The sequence below is a fragment of the Sebastes umbrosus genome, chromosome 16 (assembly GCF_015220745.1).
Source record: "Sebastes umbrosus isolate fSebUmb1 chromosome 16, fSebUmb1.pri, whole genome shotgun sequence".
Classification (NCBI taxonomy): domain Eukaryota; kingdom Metazoa; phylum Chordata; class Actinopteri; order Perciformes; family Sebastidae; genus Sebastes; species Sebastes umbrosus.
In genome coordinates, this window is record NC_051284.1 from 30,760,870 (window position 1) to 30,776,463 (window position 15,594).

Here is a 15,594-nt window from a genome sequence, read left to right on the forward strand (position 1 = left end):
AAAATGTTTCCAGAGAGGAGTCTGCCGCGTTGCTTCTGCTGCTGCTGCTGCTGCGTTTGATTCCCGCTCGTCTGTGGAGCTGCGACAGTTTTACCTTTTTAAAGCGGTCAAAGCAGCGAGTTGAAATGTGCTGAAAACTCCCGACGACTGCCTCAAACATTTCATCACGAGACGAGCTGCACACAACAACAAGAAAATAAAAAAAAGATCTGCTCCGCTTTCTGAAAGACCGGTTAAAGGAATACTCCTCTGTCTTTAGAGTATCAAATACTCACCACCTGTAGGCTCCAGAAGCTTCCTGCTTTGTGGAGGACGGCAGCCGTAGAGAGACGGATTCACAGCAGAGACCCAGAGTCATGGGATCACAACTTGTAGAAACTCAACCAGGTTTTGTCAGAGACATTTTGTAAGAAACAGGATTACTGCTTGGATTATGTTCCCGTACTTTGTCACTGATATTCTAATATTGAACTGTTCGATCCCCGGATCCTCCGGTCACATGTCCAAGTGTCCTTGAGTAAGACACTTGAGCCATCGGTGTGTGAGTGTTTAGATTAGATCTTGATGGACCTGTGCAAGTCCATTTACCAGATGTCAAACCAGTTGTGTTAGAAATAGAAATGTATTAAGTCAGGTGAAGTCTGTCCATCTGTGTGACGTCTGTCTGTCCTGTCGTCCGTCTCCAGAGCAGCCACGCTGAGCTGATGATGATGGAGAGCAGGAAGACCAGCCTGCTGGGCCGAGCCGAGTCTCTGAAGAGGAGCGGGACCGCGCTGCCCGCCAACTTCCACCGCAAGATACACAACCTGACGCACACCTGGAGGCAGCTGGAGGTGACTGAAACACACACACACACACACACACACGCACACACACACACACACACACACACAGAGATAAGTATTAGAAAAGCCAAACACAGAGATGTTATCTGGAGGATGTTACTGATATTTCTGTAGAGACAGGACTGTGTGTGTCAGAGTGTGTGTGTGTGTGTGAGTGTGTGAGTGTGTGTTTGTGTGTGTGTGTGTGTGTGTGTGTGTGTGTGTGTGTGTGTCTAATTTTAGGCTAATCAGCACTGATCTAATCTAGAACATGAAGATGATAATTAGTGTCGTCTCAATTAAGGAGCCCTGCTGCCACCGTGGCCTTTAACTGGGAGCTGGGATGTATATATATATATATATGTGTGTGTGTGTGTGTGTGTGTGTGTGTGTGTATACTGGGATAGTGAGCCACGCAGTTACTGAATCTGTCTTCACTTCAGATTGACAACAGTTAGTTTAAAGGTTTTTTAGGGTTGTTTCCAGAGGTGACGAGTCGCCAGTCACAATGTTTTACAGGATGAGTAGAAAAATAAATTAATTAATAAATTAATTATTTGATAAATAAATAAATGTGTCAATAAATATAGACGTAATAATATTAAAAATAAACATAGCCATTAATTAATTAATGATAAAATGTAAGATTTTTATAAGATATACAATTTTTATAAGATATTTCTGTTTAAATTGCTTCTTTATTTATTTATCTTTGTATTAAATCCCTTATTTATTTACTCTTCTGTTTAATTTTATTTTATTTTTTGTATATTTATTTTATTTATATTTTTTTATTTGTATATTACTTTATGTATTTCTTTGTATAATTTTGTATTTTATTTATTTATTTTTACATTTATTTCTATTAATTTATTTATTTTTGCATTTATTTTATTTATTTTTAAATGTATGTACTGTATTTATTTATGCATTTATTTATTTATTAATTTCTGCACAATTTTCCGTTTGCATTTCCCTCCTTATTTATTTCCCCAAACTTATTTATTTCTGTATTATTTAATTTTATATTATTTTCTTTTTACTTTTATTATTATTATTCTTATTTTTTTTATGCATTTCTACCTCATTATGCAAATGAGGGGGGCTGTCACTCAACATGTGTCATGGGGTCAGATTAATTGAAACAGAAATATCAATTTATGACATATTTTATCAATTAATGAATGGCTACATTTCTTTTTTAATATTATTTTTGCTACTTTTAATGTTATATTTATTTATTTATCGAGTCATTTATTTATTTATTTTTGATTTTAGCAGGTTCAGTCCTCCATAGAGTAGTATCAAATGGATAAAATACTTCAAATGTATTTGTCTTGTGAAGGCGATGACGCCGTGGTGCCGATGGGTAATGTGTTATTAATTTGGAGAAGCATCAGCACTAACAACGCTGCCTCTGTTAGACGAGGTTCTTCCTGTCATGAAGCCAAAGATCAGTGATTCGATCAGAGACACCAGGTGATAATCAAGTCTCACATCGTGCCGCTAACCCTCGAGTCCTTGTAGAGAAAAGTTTTCCTTCAAGTCGTCTTCACAGAAGTCAGAAACTCATCAGGAAATGGAAACGCAGAGAAGCGTCTGCACAGGTTGAGATGGACCGCGTGCTCGACGTCGCGTGAGAGATAAACACACAAACACACAGCTGTTCATTTTCCAATCTGTCTGAAGCGGCTCTGCTCTGCGGAGAGACGACTGAAGACCTCCTCGGTGACGTCACCGCTGTGTTGGTGGAGACTCTCAGACTCTTAGAGTTCAGGGTGTACTTCAATACCCACAACAGAGCTGCTAGTCAGAGGGGATTACTTCACTTTATTTGACTTTACTTCACTCTATAGTCACACCTTCAAAATACTACAAAGACCTAAGTGCCTAAGTACAGAAATAGTCGACTAATCGCTAGTTTTGGTCTTAGTCGACTAAGATTTCTTTTGCCTATTAGTCGTTTTTTATGCTTTTTAAGAAACGTATGAGCACGTCTCTGGTGAACACCAGATTCAGATTTATAGTGGTGCTTTTGTGTGATTCTTTGTGGAGAAACTCAGTTTTACAGATCTGTCGATTAAATCAACTAATCGATTAGTTGAGTGTTCGGGCGTTTTCACATTAGGTACGATCGATCCGTACCGTACACGAATACGTAAAGTTGTTCTAGTAGCAGAGCATCGTAAAACACTTCCTTAAAACTTGACAGAAACGAAATAAAACTCACCAAAACTGTCGTCGTTAGTTTTTCCAATGCGCGCAGATACAGACATACTGTAGATATGAAACAGTTTTATATATATACAGATTTCGGAGCAGACCGGCGGCGTTGAAAACAGCCTGTTCTTTCAAAACTACTCGCTAACTGCTAACGTTACTCGCGTTAAATTGCGGCCCAGTTACGTGTTTTGGTCCGGTTGGCTTTCACACCTGATGCGAACCGTACCTGAGTACACCATGAACCGTACTCCAGAACACCTTTTCAAGTGGACTCGACTACGGATCGACAAACCGTGCCTGAGTACAGTACGGACAGACCTAGAACAAACATAACGCAAAACAGCAACAATGAAAAGCAAACAAATTATAAAATAAATTATATCTAAAGTCGGTAGAAAGGACTAAACTTTGTGCCGACAGAACTTTTCCTTTAAATGGACATTTAGACTGTTCATAATGAACCTGACTTTCAATACTACAATACCCATGAGCCTTAGAGACGAGAGCTGTAATAAATTACGAAGGTTTTGATGTCAACAAAACATTAAGACAGAAAATTAGAATTCATCCAAAAAGATCCAGAATCTAACAGTGGAGGTTTCTACAAAGTGTTACCTTCAGCTTCAGCTCACCATTAGTTGTACATGCAGCGTCATTTTAGGATCTATAATTGGATGATTCGTACTGAAATGCACCTTGGGAGTTGTAGTTGACTTCTTTCCTTCAGTTTTCTAATTAAAAGAACTAGATATTGTCTAACATCAGGACAGTTTGGTCTCCATCCGATCACTGAACTTTATGAGAAAATGAACTTTTACCAGCAGAACACCTGAGATAACTCCCCCCCCCCGCGACGACTCTTATGTTTGGATTAATCCTAAGACTGTGTGCCTTGCTGATGGGCACGTCGGCAGCGGTTGTTTGTCTTCACCCGGGCGTGCTGATTAATTCCAGGTCTGCGGCGGCGGTGACAGCTGGCGGCGGCTCGTCAGGAGGCTCAAATGTGACGATGTGACTTTGTTCCTCCGAAGAAACAAACCGTCTCCCGTCGACCGAGCCGGCGCGTCGACGCACTGAGCTCCTTCACACAAACACAGCCATCTGGGTGTGTGTGTGTGTCGTCTCCTTGTAGTCCCTAACGACACACACACACATACATTATCGTCTCACACACACATTCAAAGTTATTCGAAGTGTGTGTGTGTGTGCATTAACATATGTATCAGCCTCTGAAACAGATTCCATTTTAGAAATTAAACAACAGCAACAGATGAGTCTCTCTCTCTCTCTCTCTCCGCCACAGTAACCAGACTGTGATTAAACTTCTATTACTGACAAAGAGACATTTGGACTCACAATGCCGTTTCACACACACACACACACACACACACACACACACGTATCAAAGTTAGTGTGTGTCATCAGGGAACTGAGGAATTCTGGGTAGTGACAGAAAGAGACGCCAGTGAAGCAGACACTTTTAGGCTACATCCACACTAAGACGTTTTGTTTTTAAGACCAGGATTTTAGGGCTGTTTCTGAATTAATCTCCGTCCATAATACCACGCCTGAAAACACATACACTGTTTACCATTGACAGAGCATTTTGGCAAATTTTTCTTGGGCGCTCCCCACATCATCAGCTGTGCTGCTCATCCCACAAATACATGATCCTTACAAGTTGGACATCATTGTGAAGGTAAATAAACAGGCTTACCAACCATGTAAAATACAATGACAATTAGCATTGTAACAACAGAGAAATAATCCACCAAACACAAGTTTACTAACTTTGTTTTTCCAGTACATAAAGGAAATATACAGGAAATTAATCTGCAACTATTTTATATAATCAATTAATCCTTTAATCGCTGTTCAAGCCTATCGGCCAAATATTGTCTGCTCAAATGTTGGATTTTCTGCTTGTTTTTGTGGATAGTAGAGTGAATATGGTTGTGTTTTGGCCTTTTGGTCAGATAAAGTAAACTGTAGATCACTTCAGGCTTCGGGAGATTTTTCACTATTTTCTGACATTTTATCGAGAAGAGAATCAATCAAGAAAAAAGCGATGATGAAAATTATTGTTTGTTGCAGCCACACTTTCTTCCTCCTCTTTCTCTACCTCTCCAGACCTCTCCATCATCCTCTGTCACTCTCCCTCCCTCACTCACTTTTATTTATCCTCCCTCCCTCCCTTCATTCACCTCTCTCATCCCTCTCTTTCTAATCTGAATCTTTATTTTTTTCTTGTTAAAATGTTCCCTATATATCAGAGGTCTCGCCTCTGTTTGTCTCTCTCTATCCGTCTTCGCCCCCCCGTCCAACATGGCGTCTGAGTAGCATATTAACAGGCCTATCAGTGCTGGCGTCGGCATCTGCTGCTCTGACACAAATTGGGAATTAACTGGAATTGATGTCCTGTGCCTCGCCTCTGAACTGTCCTGGCCTTATGAAGAATTTATGACTCACACATACGCACACGCACACACACACACACACACACACACACACACACACGCACACGCCGAACGACGAAGAAAATAAAGAGGTTGTAAATTAACTTTAATCTTTTCTGTTGTGGGTTTTGGCAGCAGCTTGTCGTTTTCTGCAGTTGTTCAAGGTCAAACCGTGTGAGGATGTATACGCTGTAGATACGCTGGATAGACATGTTATAGATGGATGTATGGATGTATTAAGGCTGCAGGATTATGGCCAAAATGATAATCACAATTATTTTGATCAATATTGAGATCATGATTATTCATTGATTTTGACGGTTAGCTGTTAGTTTAGGAAGCGCTTGATTTATGCAGCAGAGTTTTCTACTGTGACTGTTTGTAACTTTGTAAGTGTATAAATGTAGCGGGTCGGCACACATGCGCGCTCGCATATGCGCGTTCGCGTGTAGCCGCTGTACCCTCCTCCTCTGCCTGCTCGCCTTCACTCAGACAGCGCGCGTTCTCGATCAGATCGCTCCACCTCTAGACGTGAACGCGCGCTCACTCCACACTGCAGAAGAGTTAGTTTAGCTCTGAGAATATCTAGTGAATGTACAGTGGACGTTTGTGCAGAAATAACTGCTGCAGCTCCTCCAGACCAACAGAGGTTTTCCGTGTCTTGTGAAGTGACGGGGCTCTGCAGAGAGTTACGTTGTCTTCTCGTTACCGACCGGGTGCCGGTGTCTCCCTGCTCTCTCCGGCTGCGGGCAGAGAGAGCAGGGAGACACGCTGCAAAGCCCCATTACCTCAGCCTGCGCTGAGGCAGGAAAAGCAAACACTAGGATCAGATCTAAATCATGTTCATGGAGAGACCTTGGTCTGGTCAGCTAACATTACTGCCAAGCAGCTGAAATATAGAGTGATATTGTGCTTTTAGCTGACGTGTGTCGCCTCACTGTGTTGAGCGATGCTCGTTCATGTCTGTTTAGAGCGAGCAAGCGCGAGCCCGACGCTGACTTTCGTTGATTTCACGGCCACAGATGTCGCTGTTAACAAGCATTTCTGAAAGTTATAAATAGTCCCTTTAAGCCAGAACAGGAAGTTTTTCCCCAAACCTGTTTTTGTCGCCTAAACCTAAAGAAGCTTTTTTGTTTGTGTTCAGACTGTACTGTTTCATTCAGTTTTGCAGCGTGATTTATGCTCGCTGCATTCGCGAGGGTCGCGAGTGGTCTAAGTGACGTCACACCATCAGACACGGCCCTTCATGGGGGTTTCCATGCGGCAGGTTTTCGCCCGTCCGTGCACATCCAAATGTTTCTAACTACGTGGACGTGGACTGGTGGAGAAAATTGAGAACTTTGAGAAGCAGAAACCTGCACTGAGTTTAGTAAGATCCAAACGTTTCCTCATCATGATTCCATGTCAGCTCACGTTTGTGCGACCGTCCTTACAGAAAGTAAAACCGAAGCTTTAGAACGTGCAAGTTTTGCTGTCACAGATGCAGTTTGGCCCATCTGATGCATTAGAATTATAATAACTGATAACGCCCAGAAGTTAAAAGCAGAACCACTTCCTCCGGTTGATAAAATTGCAAAAAACAAATCTAAAGACAAAACATTCCGGTGCTTTGTTTCAGTTCAGCTGCAGGTAAATTAACACTTTAAATGATCTTTTCATCTGTGTTCATCCTTTTCCCATCAACGCTCTAAAACACAGGAGTCAGGACCGGTCACCACTTCAACCTGCAGGGAAAACAACAACAGAACAACACCACACCATCTCGCTCTCTTTGTTCCATTCACTCTGCTCCTCTCTTTATCTCTCTTATTCACTCATTTTCTTTTTCATTTTCAGCCTCTCCCACTGGATCTTTTTCTCCATTTGCATCCCCACATTTTTCTCTGTTTCTCCCAGAATAATCTGTCCTTCTTGCACTTAATTTTTTGTTCTCCTTCTTCCTCTTCTTTGCAATTATTCCCCCCTCTGTCTCTTCTTCATTCTCTTTTTTCATTCAGTCTCAGTGCTGTTCTTACATGATTTGTAGCCTTGCATTGATAATCTATCTGCGTTATTAGTCAAAGCTGATGGTCTTTTAATGTGTGTTGATGCTGATTTCATGAGAAATTAAAACTCATTACTCTAAAAGACACCTCAATCAGGTAACGATCAAACCCTTTACCTCACTGTTAACCGACCCGGTTTCACGGGAAGGCGTAAAAATACGACGACATTACGAGGACATTCACGTGTCATTTGTACGCCTTCAAACATCCACAATTTTAGGCAAGAAAACCACTAACTTAAGTTGGGCATACACTGTACGATTTCAGCCCGTTTCTGGCCCGCATTTTGAGCTGCACGACTCATTTTAGTGCCGGACCGAATCTCAGCTTCATCGGGCGTCGTTTGCCGTGCAGTGTACAGGGGGAACCGAGGAAATTCTGGTCGGCCGTCCACAAGCTCTCGCACAGTTGAAGCAGAACCACGAGCCGATTCCCCAACGTCAGCGTTTTTTTCTCCTCTTTTTACAGTAATCAGAGCTATCAATATAACAACGTACGATAGATATAGCTAGTAGATATAGCTAGCTTACCTTCAATTCTCTCTGCAAAATGGACAAGTCGTATTGTTCACGTCTTCCTCGCCACCTGAAATCTAAAATCGTACAGTGAATGCCCATCTTTAAGTACAGGCAAGAAAACCACTTAGATAGGTTAAGGGAAAACATCATGGTTGGGTTAAAGTAAAATAAGTAAAATACATACAGAAACTACTACGGAAAACAGCGGTCAACAACGATGTTAAACACGGGTCTCCTGGTTAAATGACCCGCCCACCATAAGTGGTCTTTCTTGCTTTTTATACTACGTCACTAACTCTTACCGTAGCATTTATACGTCAGTACAGGATACATGGCGTACGAAAGATACGCGGAAATCTAGAAAGGCGCACCTATTGCACGCTAAAAGCCTTGAGCGTTATCGTGGCATTTATACACCTTTTCGTACGAATAGGCTGCGTTAACTTAACAAATATCATACGATTAAAACTAGACCAAACTTCACTAAATACATATTTTCTCAGATCTCGTGTGGAAATAAGTTACATTTAGCTAAATCAGAGTTAAGAGGAAAAATAACTCAATAAAGAATGCAGAAGTGTTTCAGATGCAAGTTTAGTTCTTGATGTGTTTGTTCCTCTCAAGTTAAAAAATAAAAGTTGTGAGGAATTAAAAAGTTTTAAGTTTACATTCAGCTGTTTTAAGCTCAACAAAAAAGTGTCTGAGAGCCCAACGGACTGTAACACATACAGTATGTTACACTAAAAGAAAACCCAGATTACAAATAAATGAAACACAACTCGTTAGGAAACATATTCAGTAATTTGACAGCACATATGCAGCATAAACAAACACAAAACAAAAACTCACCAGAAGTTTCTAAGAAACTGTAAAATGTGTAAAACTCCACCTGTAGAGAATCATATCATATCTTCAGAAACAGAATTAATGTTTTTGTTTCTTTGTCTTTATATCTCTTAAATTACATCCTCATATCCTCTATCTCCGTCTCTCCGCGTCTCTGTTTCTGTCTGACAAACTAACCACAGACTCCTAATCGTCGTCGCCTCTTCTGAACACACACGGCTAACGGCTCATTTCACCGGTCAGGGGGTCCTGTAATCGCTCCTCTTCATCGTCTAATGGGCCGGTTTCTACCTGCCAGAGTTCAGCTAAAGTAGTGTTCCCACTCAGGAGGGAGAGGCGCCGCTATACCGACGACTCAATACCTTTTGTACAAACACATACATATGCAAATGAGCAGCGGGGACCCATGCGGGGCTCGTTCAGGAGCAGCTCTGTGTTCACCAAACGCTCAAAGTTTCTCTCGTTAAAGCCGCTTGTTAAAGTCACAACGAGAGCTGCACACGGACATCTGAGGCTTTATAGGTTTCAAAACAATGCGATATGAACTCTGAATGAGAAACTGAAGTTTTTGAAAATGAACAATAATATTAACATGTTTCACACGGAGATAATTAAAGCTCATCTTCCAGCATCTGACTGTGAAAGGAATAGTTCACCCAAAAACAATATGAACTGTATATAGTACTCAGCTCTCCAGGCTCTCTGTGGTCGCAGAAAAAGTTTTCTACTGAATGGCGTTAAGGAGAGCGGAGCGATCGAAAAACAGACCTTGACGGAGGCCGAAAGAAAGACAGCAAAAAATGTTATAAAGCGTCCAAAAAAACGTTCTGAAAATCCCTGTACAGCATTAACCACGTGTCTTGTATCCATTCGTGGGGATGTGCACGTAAAAAATTCCTTCACGGGAGATGCTCTGTTTGGTAATAGTTTAGCAAAAATAGATGTGTTTGGATTTCCATGAGCTCACTAAATGCACACAGGTCAGCAACTAGAAATACAAAGAAAATTGCAGCAACTTGCGCAGAGCCGCAGAGAGCACCAGGCTCCGCGGACGCCACAGAAGTTAGATTGGACAATGGAGCCTGGAAGTGTGATTTCCGGACGCGTTCCTCACATCCGTTACAACAACCTTGTTCATTCCAGCCACAGGAGCTCCTCCTCATCATCCAACTCGTCCAACAGTTTTTTTTCAGCCATGAAGTTGTGTTGGTCCGAACACCGCCTCACAATCAATTAGAAAACCGTGGGCCCAAAACAAAAGAAGTTGCGTGCTACTGTCACGGTCAAACCAGCTTTGCCTCCATAATGGTCTGTCAATACTCACACGTCTCTCTAGGGGGAACTACAAAGCTAGCCAGCCGTGAGCATATGAAGAAGGAGTGGGCTATTCGTTAGCATACCTGCTGCGGCGTGTAGTGTGGGCAGGCCTACCTGGTCTCCGCTTGCTACCGCTCGCTGTTCCACGTTGATCGGCCGGCTCCCGACTCCGCCTCCGTCCTTTCGCCGGTGCGTCTGGGCGGCTCTGGGGAGAGCCCGAGCAGCTCGTAGTTCATTAAGGTCTCGTTAAGACGAGACGTAGCCCCCGTGTGGCGTTCCTCTCACTCTCCCGCGAGTTGCTCAAATCACTTCCTGCTAGGCCCACCCCTAAGCCTCAGCAGCCAATCGTAATAGCCCATCCTTATGACTCAACTTATGACGGACAGTTAGACCGTGACACAACGCACAATCTGACGCAGTACTCTGTACGTCCAGTGAGTGTGAGAGGACGCACGGAACGCACAGCTGCACAGCCTCAGGAGTTTAAATCCGGCGTTACACTTCACTAGTTACTTCTAGATGTTGGACGCTGCGTGTTCCAGCTCGCCGTGATCACTGAAGAACATCACAAGTTTGTTTGTTCTGTATTGATGAGCACTTATCAGGAGAAAACACACACACACACACACACACACACTCTCTAAACCTGAGTGGGGAGTAGTCTCTCAGCAGCTCGCTGTGTCTCACTGTGTGATCAACAGGGGTTTGAAAATTACTCTGCAGAGCTTATCACACACACACACACACACACACACACAGGCTTGGACTGTGTTGTTATTGTAAGTTGTTCCTATTTGAAACAGTGATTGCTTCTGAGCAGACCGTCTCTCCGTCTGTATTGTGTCTAAGTGCGTCTCTGTTGTCGTGTGTTTGTGTGAATATCAGCTCTGAATTAGCAGCTCATCTGTCTGCACCTGGAAAAAACACCAGTTACACTCTGGAAGCTTTGTTCATCAACAATAAGAAGAGCAGCGTTCACACAATAACAACAACGACGACGACGACGACAGCAGCATTAGCAACATCAAGCTAATTCAGAGTTACAATAACAACATCAGCAACTCTACAAATAAACCATCATGGAACAGAATGAGCCGGAGAGATGGATCAAATCCTCTATGATAGTGTAGCATATTATATTTATATGTATTGTTAGACATGCAACAGCATCAGACAAATTACTAATCACAATATCAGATTATTTACACTTTCTCTCACAAAAAAAATGTAATTGTATCAACAGCAGGAAACACTTTGAATGTGATTTTTAGGTTGTAGCGGCTCAGTTTTAAAGCTAGAGTGAAGATACTGGTATCATATAAAACTACAAAACCTGATGAATCAATCGGTACCAACCATGTCAGACTAGCTTGTCATGAAGGAGGTTAAATAACGCTCTAAAGTTACGCTGAATTTTGCTGAGGAAAAACTGTCATGTCCATTTTCAAAGGGGTCCCTTGACCTCTGACCTCCAGATATGTGAATGAAAATGTGTTCTATGAGAACCCACGAGTCTCCCGAGCATATTGTTTTATGCTAAATGCAGTACCTGTGAGGGTTTCTGGACAATATCTGTCATTGTTTTGTGTTGTTAATTGATTTACATTAATAAATATATACATACATTTGCATAAAACAGCATATTTGTCCACTCCCATGTTGATAAGAGGATTAAATACTTGACAAATCTCCCTTTAAGGTACATTTTGAACAGGTAAAGAATGTGCGATTAATTTGCAATTAATCAGGATTAATTATGGACAATCATGCAATTAATTGCGATTAATTATTTGAATCGATCGACAGCCCTAAATATGACCTTATAATCAGAGAATATGATTTCATATATGTCACAGAAGCACAGAAAACTCACTGAACCATAAACAAGATCAACTCATGTCACAACAACATGGTGATTATTATTACATCATCTAACATGCACACTCCTGCAGCAGTTTAGGAATGAATACATGACATCCCTCTTATTGATCTATACACCTCTAAAGCTAAATGATTAATGATCGTGTATGTATTGATTGATATGCTGCTCTGCATGATGAGTCCTCACATTATCTTTCCTTCTCTTTCCTTCTCTTCTCTCAGAAAATCCTCTCGGAGCATTCAGGACCCGGCTCCTCTTCTTCCCAGCAGAACCAGTCGGCCAACATGAACTCGTTGCTGGTCGACGGTCGAGGCGTCGCGGTGGAGAACCCCCGCTCGGCCCTCTCCCCGCTGACCAACTCGCTGCTGGAGCAGCTGGAGGCCCGTATCAAAGAGCTGAAGGCCTGGCTGAGAGACACCGAGCTCCTCATCTTCAACTCCTGCCTGGGACGGGACAAAGACGCCTCGGAGCAGCTCCACAGCTTCAAGGTAGGACCGGCAGGGTTTGGTTAGCCGGGTAGGTTGCTTTCATACCAATATATATATATATATATATAGTTGATAGATATTAGGTTAAGTACAACTTTAGCACAGTAGCTCTCCAGTAGCCCAGAAAAATGTCTATAGCAGGGGTCAGCAACCTTTACTATCTAAGAGACACACAATCTGTCTGGAGCTGCAAAACATTTGATCATTGTGATGAAGATAACACAGTTTATAGTCTCAGTATAAAGTATATAAGTCTAATGCAGTGAGGGACAAAGAGCAGATGTACTACGGAGTATTAGGGCCAAATTTCTGGAGATTTCCAGAATAAAGTCCTAATATTGAGAGAATAAAGTCATAAATTAACGAGAATAAAAGTCGTAATATTCCGAGAAAAAAAGTCGTAACTTTACGAGAAAAAAAGTCGTAATATTGCGAGAATAAAGTCATAAATTAACGATAAAAATAGTCGTAATATTACAAGAATAAAGTCATAACTTTACTAGAAATAAAGTCATAATATTACGAGAAAAAAGTTGTAATATTACGAGAATAAAGTCATAAATTAACAATAAGAAAAGTCATAATATTACAAGAATAAAGTCATAACTTTACGAAAAAAAAGTCGTAATATTACCAGTTTTTTTCTGATGTGTGTAGTGTTTAATATAAAATAGTATGAACTTTATTCATCTTACGCAGTGAAACTAGAGTGTCAGAGCATCAATAGAGATCACAGTAACAGATGCATTATGGAGATAAATAAGAATAACCTTAAACAACTAGAGTACCGTATGTACAATAAGAGTATCTACTGTACACAAAATGAAGGTAGTAAATACTTTATACACCGTACATGAAGTGTTTTGAGCAGATGAGGAAGTGACAGTGAGTAATTCAGGTGTTTATTCATGTACAGTGTTAAGTAACTTTTCTTTTCTAACTTTCACATATGTGACAAAGCTTTAGCCAATCAGCATTAAGCTTTTAAAGAAAAACATGTTGGCAGTGTGTGTGTGTGTGTGTTGTTGCTAAGTATAGTAATACATCGTGTTAATGAGGCCAGATGAAGGCAGCGCTGGATGTATAGAGGAAACAGCAGTTAGCCTTAAAAGCCGCGGGACGCTAACAGGATATTAATCAGCCTACATCACACAGAGAACAGCTAGCTGCGCTGATTAGCCTAGCCCTGCCGTGTGACTGACAACCACGCACACACACACACACACACACACAGTCATACTAGTGTACACGCTGAAATAGAAATGCAGAAGTGCATTAATTCATATATGTATATGTGCCCACACACACACACACACACACACACATTTGCATTCAGACTCACAAACACACACAGAAATATGTAGATGAGTGACACAGGCATACATACGCTCAGAGATGCATAAATAGATGAATACATAAGAATATAAAGATGACTACAGCAACACACAAAGTGGCAAACATTCACAAAGACACACACACAAAAGGCTGTTGATTTTATTAAGAAAACATACTTCTTCTTTATGTGAGCATTCATTTTGTAAACATCTTTTATTAAATCTTTAAAATGGCATGACAGTGTGACAAATTTACAATAACAAAACTCACAAATTTGCGAGATGATGAAGTTGTAAATTTACAAGAAAAGAAATCTGATATTCTCTGAGATTAAAGTAGAAAATTTACGAGAAAGAAATCATAAAGTTGCAATATAACGTCGTAAATTTACGAAAAGAAAACCTGGATATTCTCTAAAATTAAAGTGGCAAATTTATGACAAAAACTCGCTTGTTATAAAGTTGCGTATATTCAAGAACAAAACTCAGATTTCTCTGAAATTAAAGTGTCAAAATTACAAGAAAAAAACATACAAATTTCCAAGATTGTAAAGTCTTAAATTTACGAGAAAATAACTCGGATATTCTCTGAGATTAAAGTAGAGAATTTACCAGAAGAAAATCAAAAATTTTCGAGATTATAAAGTTGTAAATTTACGAGAAAAAAGCTTGAATATTTTTTTAGATTAAAGTGGCAAATTTACAAGAAAAATAAATCACAAATTTGCGAGATTACAAAATCGTAAATTTACAAGAAAAAACTTGGATATTCTCTGAGATTAAAGTAGTAAATTAACGCGAAAAAAATAATATTTGGCAAGAAAGCTCCCAAATTTGCGAGATTATAAAAATTCATGAGAAAAACACTCTGATATTCCCTGAGATTAAAGTGTCAAATTTAAGCGAGTAAACTCACAAATTTGCTGGATTATAAAGTCGTAAATTTACGAGAAAAAAACTCAGATATTCTCAGAGATTAAAGTGGCAAATTTAAGGGAATAAACTCACAAATGTTCGAGATTATGAAATTGTACATTTACGAGAAAAAACAAGTGGAGTCCAAAACCGTGGTAACGAAAAATAGAAGTATTTTTTTGTTCAGGAGCCACATCACTTCATTTTGCAAGGTTGCATCGACCTCATCACACCACAGACGCCATGGTTAAATGCTGCGGTAACGTGAGCCAAAGCTTCAGTTACCAAAACACCAAACATCTGTCCATCAAATCAACCATGTTTGTACACTGTGATGATATTTATTTGGGATATCATCAAACATCAGAGAAGAATTTATGACAGAGTCGAGTTGTAATTTGGTCAGTATTGATGGCAACACACACACACACACACACACACACACACACACACACACACACACACGCTGGCTGGCTAAATGATGAAACTGTATAGAAACGAGACTTTATCTGAAGAAAGTGAGCCGAGTCGCTCGTACTTTTGATCCTTGTCGCAGCTCTCAGTGGGAAGCCATTGATTTCTGGCAGAAAGAGGCCCTGAGCTTCTGGAGAAATGAAGATTGGAAATATTGATAGCAGTCATTTGTATGGAGAGAGAGAGAGAGAGGGAGAGAGAGAGAGAGAATGAGAGAGAGAGAGAGAGAGAGAGAGAGAGAGAAGCTAAATGGAGGGTTGAGCTCCATCTTA

General features: G+C 40.6%; 1 protein-coding gene across 2 annotated transcripts in view; it reads left to right on the forward strand.

Moving 5' to 3' along the window:
• akap6 (A kinase (PRKA) anchor protein 6) overlaps positions 1-15,594 on the forward strand; it is a 187,565-nt gene that overhangs the window by 129,965 nt on the left and 42,006 nt on the right. For both annotated transcript variants that reach the window (XM_037796614.1, XM_037796615.1), the window contains exons 15-16: positions 687-833; positions 12,333-12,599. In XM_037796614.1, coding sequence (XP_037652542.1) covers positions 687-833; positions 12,333-12,599 — 414 coding nt within the window. The remainder of the gene's footprint in view (positions 1-686; positions 834-12,332; positions 12,600-15,594) is intronic.